The following is a 15318-nucleotide window of genomic DNA, read 5'->3' as shown; positions in this document are numbered from 1 at the left end:
AGGAAACCTATAAAAATAAAAAAAAAAAAAAAAAAAAACCACAACAGAAAAAGTAACGAGAACTTCTACTTAGCATACTTGATTCTCTGTTCAGAGCACTTTTTGTCTCTGGAGTAGAGCATATGATTTAGTGTGGGGGTAAGGAGAAAGAGCCAAGAAAGTTTGATTGAATTGCAGGAGGGGCTATGTGACTTTTAAAGGTCCATTCCAACCCAAGCCACTCTGTAAATATGAAAATTTATGAATTCATGAGAGATGAAATCATGAGAGTGGAAAACCGGGTGTGTGAAGACCAACTGGAGTTTGTCTCCAGTTTTAAAAATCCAGCCACTATGCCAGTGCCTTCAGTGATGCTTCAGTGATGCCACTGCAGCAATCTGCAAAGTCACCATTGAGAGGAGTACTCTGAAATTAAAAAAAAACATAACAGAAAAAGTAACAAGATCTTCTGCTTAGCATACTTGGTTCTCTGTTCAGAGCACTTTTTGCGTCTGGAGTAGAACATATGATTTATTTGAGCATATCTTTGAAAGATAAGTGTGTTACATGTGGGTTTTTTAGGAGAAGAAAGAAGTAAAAAGGATAAATGTGGGACAGAAAACTACTAACACTACTTTTAAAAAATACATTTGCCTTCCCACATCTAGTACTGCTAAAAGGCTCATAAGTTCAAAGGCACCTTTATCTCCCCTTCTAGTGGATTGTTTTGGGATTAGGCAATTCTGTGGTTGGAATGGAACACCCCACTCCCACCACTGGTCTGTTGTAACTCATGGCTTTCATACCTAACCCTCTAAGTCTGTTTCACTTGTTTTAAAAATGACTACGTGAGTGTCTGCATCGAAGCCAAAACCATTTATGAAAGCACTACATATCACCTCAACCCAATGAGGTAAACTGGGAAGTGAAAGTCCCTGTCTCATATGACAGATAATACCAGCTTCCAAGAGTAAAACCTGTCAGTCCTGTTTTCCCACTGAGAAGAATCATTGTTCAATTATCAACTATATTATTTTTTTTTTCATTTTCTAAAATTTAAAGCTACTAGGCATCATTTGTGGGGGAAGAAAATGACAAAATGGAAGAGGGTACATCACACTGATACTGGAGAAATGACACCTTTGTTCATTCTCATATTTTCTACAACACTGTGTAGCATTTTTCTAGAGAATCCTGTTCTCTAGACACATAGTGAATATTGATGCCTGTCCTATCTGCTTTCCTGGCTCTGAGTCTGATGTCTGAGTTTTGAGGGAACAATGACAGTTTGGAAAAGGAGCACAGACCAGACAAATGCAGAAACTATGTGTAATATGCAGAAAATATGGAAATAGAGTTCCTGAGACATTAATGTGGGGATTCAGCTGTGTACAGCTTTATGGTAGAAAAAGGGTGGAATGATTTTTAAAACTGGCTTCTGATAAATTTCAGTATCAGGAATATTGTTCAACTCTTGATAGTATTTTGCTTTCAAAAGAAGTTGCAGCGCAAAGGGGCAGTCATGCACTAGAAGCTGCTGGGGGGATCTGTACACAGTTGTGTTGCCCTGAAAATGCAGAGGATGTTTGGATAGGCTGTGATTCAGCCATTTTCTTCAGTGTTTTGAAGAATATTAATTGAATGTGACAGCAGACTAAGGATGGAAAAAGCTAACCAAAAATATATTTGGCCCCAAAACTGGGAACAGTGAAATGAAGAGTAGGATTGTATGGTAAAGTTTAAATTGTCAAATAAATGGTGCTGGATTCTTTCAGTAATAGCATGTGAATCTCTCTTTTGTTTGTAATTTTGGGTAGGATTGTTTGATAGAACCAGGCTCTTCTGTCTTTTATCTTTGTGATTTTCAGTAATATGATGAGGGAAAGATGATTCTTGGAATTAAAATTTCACTTTTTTGGTACTACTCTTAGGATAACAACGAGTTTCAGAGTTAAATTGCAGCATTCCGTGCTGCAATGGGTTAGATGTTTGACACTTATAATTAGTTTGTCTTAGGTATTCATTGCACCTGAAAAAAATAGAGCATTTCCTAACATGCTAAGAAATCATGCATAAAACTGGGCAAAATAAGGCTAATAAACTTCATTCTCTGAAAACATTGGTGCTGTACTAACTTTAAAGTTATTAAAGCAAGAAATAAGCGTGCAGAACAAGTGTTGTGTGTACTAGACTGAAGTTTCACAGATCCTGCAAGCACTGCTTTTCAAAACCTGCTCAGAAAGTGCTCTGGTGCCAGGATCTGGTGAGTTCACACTTGGTTGATCAGGAAGAAGTTATATGGAGGCAAGGAATATAATTAGTAAGTGAAATGGATTTGTTCCAAGTTTCTTTGTCCTTCACAGACGAAATTTGTGTTCTTCACAAATAGGACTCACAAGTATATCTTAGGATCCCTAATTTGTACCTGAGGATGTCACAGATAATCTTGATAAGTGCTCCCTAAGCTTTATATTCTTTCTCTTACTCTTTCTAGCCAGTTTTAGCTGTTAGAGTCACCTGGAGAGAGTTTCTCATCTCGGTTGTATCCAGAGTGTGCTGGTGGGTGTGCCAGTTGTCTCTTGCTTCCCTCCTCGGAGATGTCACATACGGTGGCAAGTGCTCCCCCTCTCTGCTGTGTTAGCACCCAGGCAGGGCCTGGATAGAATGCACGAGGCAGCAGAAAGATGTCTGAAAGAAACTCCAGTGCCTGATCTACCTGATATTGTCATTTGTTACGTGCAGCCTGGCTACAGGTCAAGTAACAGCATATCAATTTAGCATGTAGATAAATGCGCTGCAGTTGATTTCACTCTGATCTCATTTTAATGAGAATTTTCCTCTAATGTTTCATTGGAGAGGAAAGAAAACCTGTCTTTCATGTGGTTTCCTGGCTAATTGCTGATTATAGGGGAGTTGCACAATATGACCACAAAACATGCTTTTAATTGCAAGGTTTTTTCACAGTAATAATCTTTGATATGAAAAAGGATTTTCAGTCTGTGGTAGATGGTATACAAATGTAGATGTTGTGCATGTAACATTGCATGTATGATGTATGGCTTAACCTACTTATCTTGGCTTTTTAAGTTCTGCATTCCTAACTTTGCTTTCTGTCATCCTCTCAGGAACCCTGGGATGCACAGCACATTCCAGCACTGTTCTCTGCTTTCTGTGGTCTGCTAGTTGCACTTTCTTATCACCTCAGCAGACAAAGCAGCGACCCATCTGTGCTGATGTAAGTTGCCTGTAAATGTTTTTTTGCTGATCACTCTTTACAGCGTGCAGCCAGAGTGATGCCTGAGTTTCAGAACCACAGGGGTTGCTTCCTGAAAGTACTGTGGTGAGGTGGAATTCTTCACCATGTCTGCATGGCTGGTAACAGTCCTGTATATGAATGAAGTGCTGCAGTCAGATCACCAGTAGGGCTGGTGTTCTTTAAGCAGCACTATCCAAAATCTCTCAAGCAGATTTTTCCCCTCTGGGAGGTTGTATGCTTGCCAGGTTAGAGGACAGTGATTTAGTTGAGTGGGGTTCTGGCAACTGGAGTTGCAGAATGTGCATTGGTTAGCACTGGGACCAGTAAAAGGAACATTTAACATGCTGGGTAGATGGCTTTATTCCAGCTCTTGCTGAGGATTACTTCAGTAGGCTATGCCTCTCAGTTTGAGGTTCCATCCTTCCTTTTGTTCTCTGACACAGCTGCTAGAGGTAACTGAGGAGAGGAAGTGTATGCTAAGAGCTGACACTGCAAACAAGGGAGATTAAGGAGATAAGTCTCAATATTGTGATCTGCATGTTGAGGTGATGTATGACAGACAGACCCAATAGATTCATAGCTCAGGTGCAGCAAATGTGAATTTCCCAGTGAGGAAGCTGTGATGTATGGCTGTTAGAGGGGCTGTGGAGGTCAGCAAGCAGCTGGGCAATTACATCTATGGCTGTGGGGCTAAGCAAGCAAGTGGGTTTTGTGCCACCAGTATCACCATAGCATTTGGAATTCTGCTTCACAGACAGCTCAGTTTTATCCTAGGAGAGTGCAGAGGGCCTGTAAGAGGTTCTCTCACAGAGAAAAGTTCTCTCTTTTGATTCATGAGGTGAAGGTCAAGGCTCATGATACATGATTCTGCAATGCAGAAGAGAGAAGGGGAAAGTGGAGAGCTTTTTAGGCTGTTCAGAATTCTATTTTAGCAGAGAAACTTGGAAAAAGCAGAGCAACACTGATGGAAAGGACAACACTGAAGGAAAAGACACAGAGCACTCGTAAGAAATTGTCATCCCAGTAAATCTTACTGGAGAGTTGAGAAATTCTTTACTGTCCAAAAAATTCAGGGAATCTGACATTTATGCATTGCTAGGTTCTGATGTGGCAAAGCAGCAAGAACTGCTTGCATGACTTGCCGTGAACTTTACCCACAGCCTACTGAGTGTGACACAGATGTCAGGTAGATCTTGATCAAGCTTTATGTGGATGGTGTGTAGTTTTTTGGCCATTGCAGTATGGAAATTATGTATGTTAGGAAGTAAAGCTATGCATTAGGGCGAGTTCTTAGCCTTTGCATAAAATATACATAGGTTAATTGCAAATCAGATGAAATTGTGAGTTCTTTCAATTTTGAAGTAATTTAAATGTATCCTTTTCTCTTACTTCCCAGAAAGGACACACCAGTTCATGAACCTCTTTAATAAAACAGAAACTTTTCTTCCTTGAAATTTTTGTTTTAAGGAAGTAATCTAAAACTATTAAATGCCTTTTAACTTATAAATCTACCTAGCAATTTCATAACATTTGAAATGAAATCTTCAGCAACTGAAATAGTTCCTAAAAATGTAAAAATTAAGAATACATGTACAACAACATCAAATGTTTATTGTGCAATTGTAAAAATTGCATCCTTAAAATCATCCTAAAAAAAGAGATTTAAGATTTTTTTTCTCTAAACAGCTCTGAACTTCTTTTAAATAAGTTAAGGAGATTGGAAAAAGTATTTAAGTCTGGCCTATGGCATAAAATTCAAGATAGATGAGAGGGTAGCATATAAATCTCAAAGAGAGAATTAATGTATAGGTTGTACAGAACTGGCTTCCTTAGCCATTTTAACATGGGTCTAAAGAGCTCTCATATTGGTTTCAGCTTAGCTGAAACAGAACTAAGAGTCATAAATCAACAGTACCCTCTCTGCTCATTCTCTAAATGACTGAGTCGCATTGACTGGGCTGCTGAGACTCCTCAGGATTCTGATGAGGAATTTCTGCTCTGATCACAGGTGGAGCTGGTTTGTGTCAATCTCCAGCTGAACAGAGATAAGAATGCCAATGGATACATGAAGAAGGAAATCCGAGGCTGTTGTTTCTCTTCTGTCCTTCAGGAATATTAATATCTGTTGCACATGTTCTGAAGTATATTAACTAGGAAATTTTTTTTTGAATAGGTCCCTTATTCAGTGTAAATACATCCCTCACTATCTACGCCAGCGATTTGAAGATTCATCAGAAGATCCACTCCCGGAAAAAATGAGAGAATCAGTGGTAAGGCTTTTCCTTTCCTTAATTTCTGTTCTAAGCTCTCTCATCCATTTTGCCCACTGAGGAACCTTGTAAATATTGTAATTGTCATTTAGTAATTTAAAAGATAATCTTTACGGTGAGGCCAGCAGTGAGAACGGGGATACACGCCATTTTCCTTTCTGAAGGACTCCTCTGAAGGGCTCTGCCACATTGATTCTTTAATATAGTCCATGGGAAGTGTACTCTTAGAGTCTGGGGAGTGGTGCATCTCTCATCCTAGTACACAGAGAACTAATGCAGGTTCTGAGCACAGAGTTGCAGTCTGGGAATCTGGTGTGTCCTAGGTAGGCTGGATTGTTCAACAAGCACTCAAAAAGGTGAGCAGTCCTGCCAGACTCTCTGTGTGTGCTGCAGAGGAGCAGGATTTGGTCCACAGAGTTACATGTGTTTAAAGTATCCCTTATTTTTTATTTTTCTATGGCTAGGGCTACCTGTTTTTCAGGAATGCCTTTTCTGTGCCAGGATATACTCTTGACTGTGTGCCGTCCACCCCAGCTGAGCCAAGTGGAGCACACTGCCAGACTTGGCACCTAGAGGTGGAAGAAGCACATGAAACTGGGATAGTATGGGAGAGGGAGGTACATGCCTGGTGCCAAGCATTGCCATCTCATCATCTCTTTTTTGCTTGGCAGGCTGTTTATTTACTACTGTCTGGCAGGAAGCTCTAAGTTTGTGTCAGCTTATTTCTCACTTCAGCATAAACATCATGAAGTGACCCATCTTCCTTTTTGTGTCTTTTTATATTAGAAAAATGTTTGCTGTTACCCAGGGGAGGTTGATCTTCTAAGGCATTCATGTGGGAAGATCATCAAGTTTCCAGAAATGCTAAGGGGTGTTTGACATTTGTTAGTCATGTGAGCTGTCCTGTTTCCTGGCTGTTAGACAGCCCTTCCTCCTGACCACATCCCCAGTGCCTGCACATCTGAGCATTTGCAACCTAGGCAGCTGTTCCTAAACTTCTGAATGCTTTCTGAAATCCAGGAGCATTCAGAGTCTCTGGAAGATAGACTGTGTTTTTTGACCCTTAGACATGACCTGGGAGTCTGTAGTTCCTACTGGCCTCCAGATGTCTCTTCAAAGGAATGCATCTCTCATGTACATCTTGAATCATTTCTTAGGCATCTTATAAGGTGTTACACAGCCTACATTCAGCATAAGCATTGATCCCACACTAACAATGTTTTCTACTTTTCTAAGCTTCTGCTAAGATTGTCATTTTTACCATGTATTATATTATTTTAAACTACTTCCTCTAATAGGGCCTACATAAGATTAAGTGATATGGCTATTTCTTGTTGCTTGTATTGAGCTACAGTTTCTTGCAAACTAAACTGTTTGCAACAGTTGATACTGGAATATGAGCATGCATCTAGAAACAGAGTAAAACAAAGTGAAGTATTTTTGTTAGAATTTTGCTGTATTCTGTGGTATTTGTGGTGTGCAGGTTATTGCTGTGGTTCATTGACATTCTGTTCTTGTACATGGGGACTGTATGGCAGATGTAATGGAAAGCTTCTCATGCTCCTGTAGTTCTGTCTTTTGCTGATAGTGCCTTTCTTGGAGGAATACAGATTCTGATGTCATCTGTTCTGCAGATGGAGCCCAGCCCGGGGACTGAAGCAGTTACTGCAGCTGTCCACTTAACTGGTTTCATTTCACAGTGCAGAGGGAAACCTTGAGCAAGGCTTTAAAATATTGAAAATGAAAACCAAAAATAGTGGAAAAATCTGCATCTAAGATCCTGGCTGTATTTTTAAAATGAAGCAATTCTGCAGACTCTGACAGTTTTTATATCAGTGACATGGACAGGGATCTGCTGTCTTACACTAACGCTTGGGCCCTTGAGCCAAGGTGGGGGAAGGTGCAGAAGTATAGGGATAACCGCTGGGATTTGCCAGACACAGGACTTCAGTTCTTCTCTTCACAATGTTTCATTCCTGTCACACTTTTTCATTTTGTCACACTTTTAGGATTAATTAAGTGGGCTTCTTGGCACCTTTGCTCTCCAGGAAATGCCTGGATTTGGGAATTGGCACTTTTCTGCTTTGTACATTTGATACTCCACGATGCTGCTGCTACGAGGCAGAGGCTGCTTTCCTTCAGTGTTGATGCAGCTTGCTAGTTCTTTGCATTAATTTTTCTTTCCACCTCTGTCTGGGCTTCCTTCCATCTGTATAAAAGTTGTAAGCCAAAGGGTTTGCTTAAAATGTCAATTAGCAGTGTTAATTTGGAAGAATTAGCTGGAGAAAGAGGGCAGTTTCTGATTAATGTGGACTCTTTGTCTAACCCCTGTGTTACCTGGTACCTCTGTCTCAGTTAAACACCAAGGAGACTCCCACTGGTATCTCACCAATGTAGTGCTAACAGGGCAAGTAGGGAAGAGCTGAGGCAGGAGAAAATGCACGTGCATCGAATTTAAGGAGCACAATCAAGCCACAGTCCCTGCTGACTTGCTTCAGCAATTGCAGTCATGTTTAGGATGTAGGATTGGCTGACTCTTCAAAGCCAATTTAAAGTAATTTCCAGAAGTTTTGTAAGGGGATCTTCAAACTGTTCAGCAGCTGGGTGAAACAGTATATCAGTATTAGGAAGAGATTTTGTGATGGCAGCTCATTTTTTCTTGAAGTGCTTCCGTGCAAGTAGAGTATTCCTAACCCCTGTCAGAGGCAAGACATGGCAGGGTGCAACAGAGGCCAACCTTGCCTTGGTGACATGTGGTCTACAAAACAGCATTTAAATAAGATGCATTTTAACCAGAAAGCCAGAGGCATCAGAACCACATCACCTTCTCAAGCAGCTAAAAGCAAACAAGGTTAATATTGAAACTTAATGTGCTGTTTTCTGGATGGTTTTGCATTGGTGTTAGGAGTAATAAATACAGCATCTCTAATGTTTGATTACATGACTTTTACCCTTGTGCTTTCCTTGAATAGCTGTGTAAGAATTGCCAGCTTTGGAAGCCTGAATTATGAAGCAGCTGTGATTGATAATTGACCATTCAACTTTGAGAATGGAGCTTCCTACCATTATAATTAATTTCTGTAGGCATCCACATGGCTGATTGCTAGATTAAGCAGTGGCCTGAGGCTGATAATGTGTTACATTCAAACTCAAGGTTCCTTCCTGGTCTTTAGTGCAAACATTTAGATAGCTAGTAAAAAGATTTGTACAAAGCCCCAAAAATCTAATTGAAAATAATGGTTGGACTTGGTGATTTTAAAGATCTTTTCCACATAAATAATTCTATGATTCTGTGATAATAATTAAAACAAAAAAAGTGCCACTCTAATATATTCTGCTTGTGAAATCCCCAAGGCATCGAAGGTAGCAATGTTGGTTTGGGGTTACTTTTATTTTTCCCTTGTGTAAAATGGAGTGTAGAATGGCTTTCAGCCCAAACAGTGACCATCTCTCACTGGAGAGATTTGAACTGTGAATAGGATTTTAATTTTTAAGTTTTACATTTTTGGACCAATTGCAGTGAAGGGCTCAAGCGTCATGCTATAGAGCTATTCAGTACTCAGCTCATAAGTTCCTGGCCTTAGGAATGATATCCAAAATCCTGCTTTAGACAGTTGGGTCTAATGTAGGCACACGGTTTTCAGGAGCTAGCTGCCCTCCACAGGAAGGCCGGGAGCCACGCATCCACCCCCAGCAGGTAGATGCCCAAGGTTTTCTCCTGGAGTTGCCATTTCCTGGGGGACCCTGTTCAGTGACACAGAACAGAAACAAGGCACTACTCAGTTTTGTTTTAGAGGGAAAAAGCCTGAATTTTGCGAGAAGCTTGAAAGCATTGGCCACATCAAGAGGGACCTTCTGTGTGGACCATTGTGCCACACTCCGTGCAGTATATTTACATTTTGAAACAGTTCAGTGCAAGGACAGAAGGACAAGCCTGGGCATATATGGTACTTTAAACACGTTCTATGTTGCCAGAAATGGAAAGCAATTGTCAAATTTGGGCTGGAATATCTGAATAATGATAATTTCCTTAAAAACATAGGCCTTTTTCTGTATAGGATTGTCAAAAGTTATGAGAGCACTGTTAAAAGGACAATTGCAAAAGGAAAGATGGGAAATAAAAGTCCTATGCAATACAATTTGTGTAATATGTTCTCTTCTGAATGCAATGTTTGAAAATATTCTCTTTGGTGATCTGGTCTGGAATGGAAAGTTAGGATGCCACCTCTCCCCAAAATGTGAATTGTTATTATCTCTGCTGATTTTACAGCTAAATTCTTATTATTTTACACAGCTTTTAAAGTGACAGCTTCTTCAGTCATCTGATTGTGAGAGAAATCAGCCATTTTAATAGTAAGCCTTTTGGGTTGTACAGAAGAGCTTGTGAATGTGATTGGAGTGTGTTTGTTGTTCTTAGAAGCTTATTTTAGATTACTGAGTAGTTGAATTCAGCTGTGCAGAAAATGATATTTGATCAAGACTTTTCATGCTGTGTATTCACAAAAGGGCTGAAATAGTGCCATCTAAATTTGACACTGCTTAATTTTTTCAGATTCTGCTGTTTTATGTAGATTTTGTATGCAACATCTTTAAAATATCTGGAAAGGTTAAAAAGTCATTCCCATTGCATAGATTGGCAATAATTCAGTTATTCATTTTTATTAGACTGTGTTTTTTCAGTACTGCTACTTGCTAGCGAGAGAAAGTTGTGAGAGAACTGAACAAGGACCTGTGGTGACAGGCAGGGAGCCAAGGTTTAGTCAGGGAAGAGAAAGCTTTTCCTGTGAGCTCCCTCATGTTGTGGTTCTTCTGTTGAATGCAGCAGCCAAGGAGCAAGGCTAGCAGGGCTGTGCTTTGAAAAGGTGTTCAGGAGGGGTTCCAAAGACCAAACTCTGCTCCCACACCTTCGCAGCACATGCAACCCATGCAGAGTGCAGGGCTGTCCAGAGAAGGATGGCTGTCAGATGCAGGGAGCACCACTCTTTTGGAGACATGTGCACACTCCTGAGCAGCCCTGCAGGGAGGGCAAAGACTCTGGTGGTTGCTTGAGATTTCAGCTAAGCCGAATTGGAGTTTCCTGGGACAAAGCAAAAGTACTTTCAGAGCCTGAAGGCTTTTTAGTCCTGCTGCATTTCAAAGGGCTGCTGCAGTAAGTGGAAGTGCTGATGCAGGTGACCTTTTACTGAGAAGCATCTTTCATAACAGGGAGTGATAGGCAGCCTAAATATAGAGGTTGCTACCAGCTTCCCTGGTAATTCACAGCCCTTCTGTTCTTCACTTGTTCTGCTTGCTTTCTTTTTTATCTCCTTTATTTGTATAGTTTGCCATACTATCATTATTTTAGTTTTCTTTCTTTTTCTCTGATGAGATTCATTAAGCTTAGCTAGATAACCCCACCAGGAAGTCAGATGAACCTCTGGTTCTAACAAAAGTGTTGTTTTTCACATGTTGTTTCTAGCTATCTTTGAATTAAAGCACAAGTCAGCTTCTAAACCAAGAGCTACAAATAGTTTCTCATTTGGTAACTTAGCAGCAGAATTGAGCGCTGAACCTAAATGCCCTTCTCATAAATCTAAGACAAGATTTTCATTTACTCACAAAAGCATTTGGGTGACCTCTGAAGTACAATTCAGAAGACCGCACAGATCACAAGCTATGTTGTTTATTTGTTTACTGAGAATGACATTTTAATCTCAAGAAAAATGTGCTGTAAAGACAGTGATATTTCCAGTTTTTAGAAACAAAGTTAATCCTACCACGGTTACAGATCTTTATATAAAGGCAGATGTGTCCTTTCATTATCATTCAATGACACTGGAAGAAAGGTTTGTCTAAAATCCGCAAAATCTTGCTGCAATTTGACTTCCAATAAAGAAAATCAGGGAATGGGACATGTCACTTTAGAACATAATAAATGTATTAATGTTGTGTCTTAGAAGGTGTTATGGTAAAGCATGACTTTTTTCAGTAATCCAAGAGAAAGGGGATAAGAAAAACTAGTTCTTGAAAATAGGGAATGGAATCAGAATTTTGATTCCCAAAAATAAGAAGGTCTTAATGGAAAAGAATTATATTCCTCAAGCAGAATCAGATTCAGTATTAAAATGTATTGCTTTAATTTCTCCAATATTATAACTTTGTTATTTAATAATATAATTCAAAATTAGGCATGAAGAATTTAAATTGCATTACTTCAACAGACCTGGAGTGTGGAGAGAGAATTTCCCAAAGCAGAGTGGAGAAAATACTTTTGTAGTAGGGAATGTCGATTAACCTTATTGCAATGCAGAGTATAAGTAATTGAGAACAGGGTAATTACTTTGGTTAAAATAGTGCTGCCTTACTAATTGTGTGTAAAATAATAATTTTCACAGAAAGAAATCTTGAAATCGGATCTCATTGTCTGCACAGCAGCTGCTGTTCTGTCATTTGCTGTCAGTGCCAGTACTGTGTTTCTGTCACTAAGGGTATGTATCTATCTTTTTTTCCCCCCACTAAGGTATTATGTCTCTTAGGCAAAACCACAGGGTGCTTTAACTGGAAAGAATAGATGCTGTGAGAAGAGAAGTTAGTGAAAATGCACTTGCTGGTCATGATAACACTGTTATATTTGCAAAGCAGTTTCTGGATATTTGTATTAATTTCAGTATTGCTTGTTTGACATCTCTTTCCTTAAACAGCTCTTATGATATGGAGCCCAGAGGACAGAATGAATAAGCCTGACATTTTGCCTTTTTTCCTCCAATCATGGAGTAAAAAATTGGCTAATTGTGTGTGCAAAACACATATGTCAAAATCCATATTCACCTAGCATCAAGAATTTGAACATAGGAATAAAAATCAATTGCAGAAAAATACAATTATGGAAACTGTTAAAAAATGTTTAAAATAGCTATATATGTTGTATGTAAATTATAACTATGTTTCCTTTTTTTCTGCTTTGGCCCAGCCATTTCTCAGCATTGTGCTGTTTGCTTTAGCGTGGACAGTGGGATTTGTAACACATTACATCCTTCCTCAGCTCCGCAAGCATCACCCCTGGCTGTGGATCTCCCACCCCATACTCAAAAGCAAAGAGCACCAGCAGCGGGAAGTGAGAGGTTTGTAATACTGTCTTTTCTGAAGAGTGGATGCAATGACTTCCAGCTTGCCTTGGTTTGAAGAACAAAAAAAATAAAAAAATCCAGAAGTAGCAGAGCTGGGAGAATAAACGACCCTTTTACTTTTGAATAGCACACATATCATTTTAATTTTTCCACTGCACCGCCAGCAGATCTGTGAACCTGTAGGAAATGTCTTCTCAGGCCACTGCCCAGATGGGCTGAGGCTGGGCAGACACGTCTGGAGATTGTCTAGTCTGATGCCCCTGCTCAGAGCAGGGTCAGCTAGAGCAGGATGCCCAGAGCTGTGTCCAGTTTTTAATATTTTCAAGTGTAGAGACTCTAAAAAACTGGACATAGCATTCAGTCATCCTTACAGTAAGAAAGTTGCTTCAAACTGTGGTATTTGGATGGATTTTGGTGGGGGGTTTTTTCTGGTTGGTTTTTTTTGGTTGTTTTTTTGGTTTGTTGTTTTTTTTTTGTTTGTTTGAATAGCACACATATCATTTTAATTTTTCCACTGCACCGCCAGCAGATCTGTGAACCTGTAGGAAATGTCTTCTCAGGCCACTGCCCAGATGGGCTGAGGCTGGGCAGACACGTCTGGAGATTGTCTAGTCTGATGCCCCTGCTCAGAGCAGGGTCAGCTAGAGCAGGATGCCCAGAGCTGTGTCCAGTTTTTAATATTTTCAAGTGTAGAGACTCTAAAAAACTGGACATAGCATTCAGTCATCCTTACAGTAAGAAAGTTGCTTCAAACTGTGGTATTTGGATGGATTTTGGTGGGGGGTTTTTTTCTGGTTGGTTTTTTTGTTGTTGTTTTTGTTTTGTTTGTTTGTTTTGTTTTGTTGGTTTTGGTGGTTTATTTGTTTTTGTACTACTTTTTTCTGGAAATGGGTTTTCAATTTGTGCCCATTTCTTTTGTCCTGTCTCTGGCCACTGCTGAGAACAGAGTGGCTCCATCAACTTTACTTTCCCCCATCAGGTATTTTTACCCCAAAAATGCTGCCAATCAGGCATTCATAAGATGCCCCCAAGTCTTTTTCTTCTCAAAGTTAAGCAATCCCAACTCTCTGTTTTTCCTCATATGCTGAGTGTTCCCGTCCCTTAATCATTTCACAACCTCTATGTGATCTTTCATGAGCCACTGTCTGATCTGCCTTTTGTTTTACTTTACAGTACTGTTACTTGCTGTATTGCTTGACATGGTATAGTTCATGCCTAATAGATTGGTGTTCTACATAATTAAAAAACTTAAAAGATTGATGAGATTGAGGTATTATTTTTTCTACTTTCTGGCGTATCAGCAAATATAGTGCAATTTAAGTGTTCTAATTTAAATTGTAACACTTGTAGAGAAACATTACAATTGAAAAGGACTTAAATTTTCTTTAAGATTTGTTCTTGCTGATGTCTGCTGGCTTCAGTGGGTAGTGCCTTGATGCATGTGAATATCAGTCAATATTTTAGTATGTCAAGATCTGATTTCCCGTTCTGGTAGAGTTATTTCTGAAGCAGGCAGTGTGCTTTGAGAAGTAAAGCTTCCCCCCTCCACCCCAGCTCTCTTCTTGGCTTTGCTACCAGCCAAAAGCTTGCTTGTCATTTCTTGATGGATCCCACGCCTTAATAATTCTCAGTATATGTTTCTGAAGTGTTTGAAGACAGTATTTGCAGAACAGTCTGTTGAGGGACTTTAGTCTGTTCTTCAGCTAGTCCACGAAAGTGTTCAGATCACTCTCTGGAACACCATACATTAAGGATTTAAGTCTTTTTTACTTAAAAAAAATTATGTGTTTCAAAATTATTACTTTCTAAACAAGGTTGGGTATGAAAAAAGTACCCAAGAGACTTGATTGAAGGTTGCCTTTTAACTTTTACTGCAATATGCCGAGGAAGGTATAATAGAAATATAAATATTATTAACCACCATGCCCAGCTGAAAACAGTGTCCAGGACTTCCTGTCCCTGATAACCAGTAATTCTGATAAATACCCAACTGCACGGTTTGTTTCAGCACTTAATCATAAAAGACCACTGTAGGATTTCTTTGCCTTGTCCTAATTAAGTCTGTCTTCATTTTAAAAAAAAAAAAATTGTTTTCCTAAATGCAGTGACTCAGCATTTGAAAAGGTTGAAGGTAGAGACTTGCTGCACTGATTTCCACAGATGGGTTTCCTTCTGTTTTGAGATCCAGCTGCATTTCTCATGCTGCCTACTGTGGGAACAGTCTTTTTTTGCTTCTTTTGCAGTCCTCATTTATATGTGGCATATTCCTGTACTTTGGCGTCTAAGTATTGTTGCAATGTCACTGGTGTTCTGTGTTAGAAAACAAGAGTTAAAAAAATTGTGTATATATATGTGTGTGTATATATATATATATATATATATATTATATATATATATATTTCAGTCCCTTAGGCTGCTGCAGAGGTTTTTTATCATGTGTGAGATGAGACAGACTGTGGAAAAGTTAATCCCTTTGATAGATATGCCTGATGGGCTGTCTTCTTTCTTTTGTCCTGTAATAAAAATATAGGAACAAAACTTTAAAATGTTCTCTCTTTGTATAGAAAGAGAAACTTGAAGAAAGGACGGTAGTACCCCACAGCTGTCAGATGCATACAATGAAAGGACAAGTACACAAAATGTCTGTGAGGAGTTTTTATTGCATAGATTTTAATTTTAATCTATTTTTTTTCTTTGACAAGGGTAG

The 15318-nt window shown here is 39.3% G+C and overlaps 1 protein-coding gene across 5 annotated transcripts in view; it reads left to right on the top strand.

The window, feature by feature from the left end:
- Nucleotides 1-15318, top strand: part of PCNX2 (pecanex 2) — a 159494-nt gene that overhangs the window by 61018 nt on the left and 83158 nt on the right. For all 5 annotated transcript variants that reach the window (XR_005627247.1, XM_039707239.1, XM_039707238.1 and 2 more), the window contains 4 exons: nucleotides 3105-3214; nucleotides 5409-5505; nucleotides 11880-11972; nucleotides 12455-12605. Coding sequence is in view for 4 of the 5 variants with exons in the window: in XM_039707239.1 (XP_039563173.1) it covers nucleotides 3105-3214; nucleotides 5409-5505; nucleotides 11880-11972; nucleotides 12455-12605 (451 nt within the window). In the remaining variant the exon portion in view is untranslated. The remainder of the gene's footprint in view (nucleotides 1-3104; nucleotides 3215-5408; nucleotides 5506-11879; nucleotides 11973-12454; nucleotides 12606-15318) is intronic.

This window comes from Passer montanus, unplaced genomic scaffold, assembly GCF_014805655.1.
Source record: "Passer montanus isolate IOZ18808 unplaced genomic scaffold, ASM1480565v1 scaffold2, whole genome shotgun sequence".
NCBI lineage: Eukaryota > Metazoa > Chordata > Aves > Passeriformes > Passeridae > Passer > Passer montanus.
The sequence above is the reverse complement of the archived record's forward strand: the minus strand, read 5'-3'. Positions and strand labels throughout refer to the sequence as shown.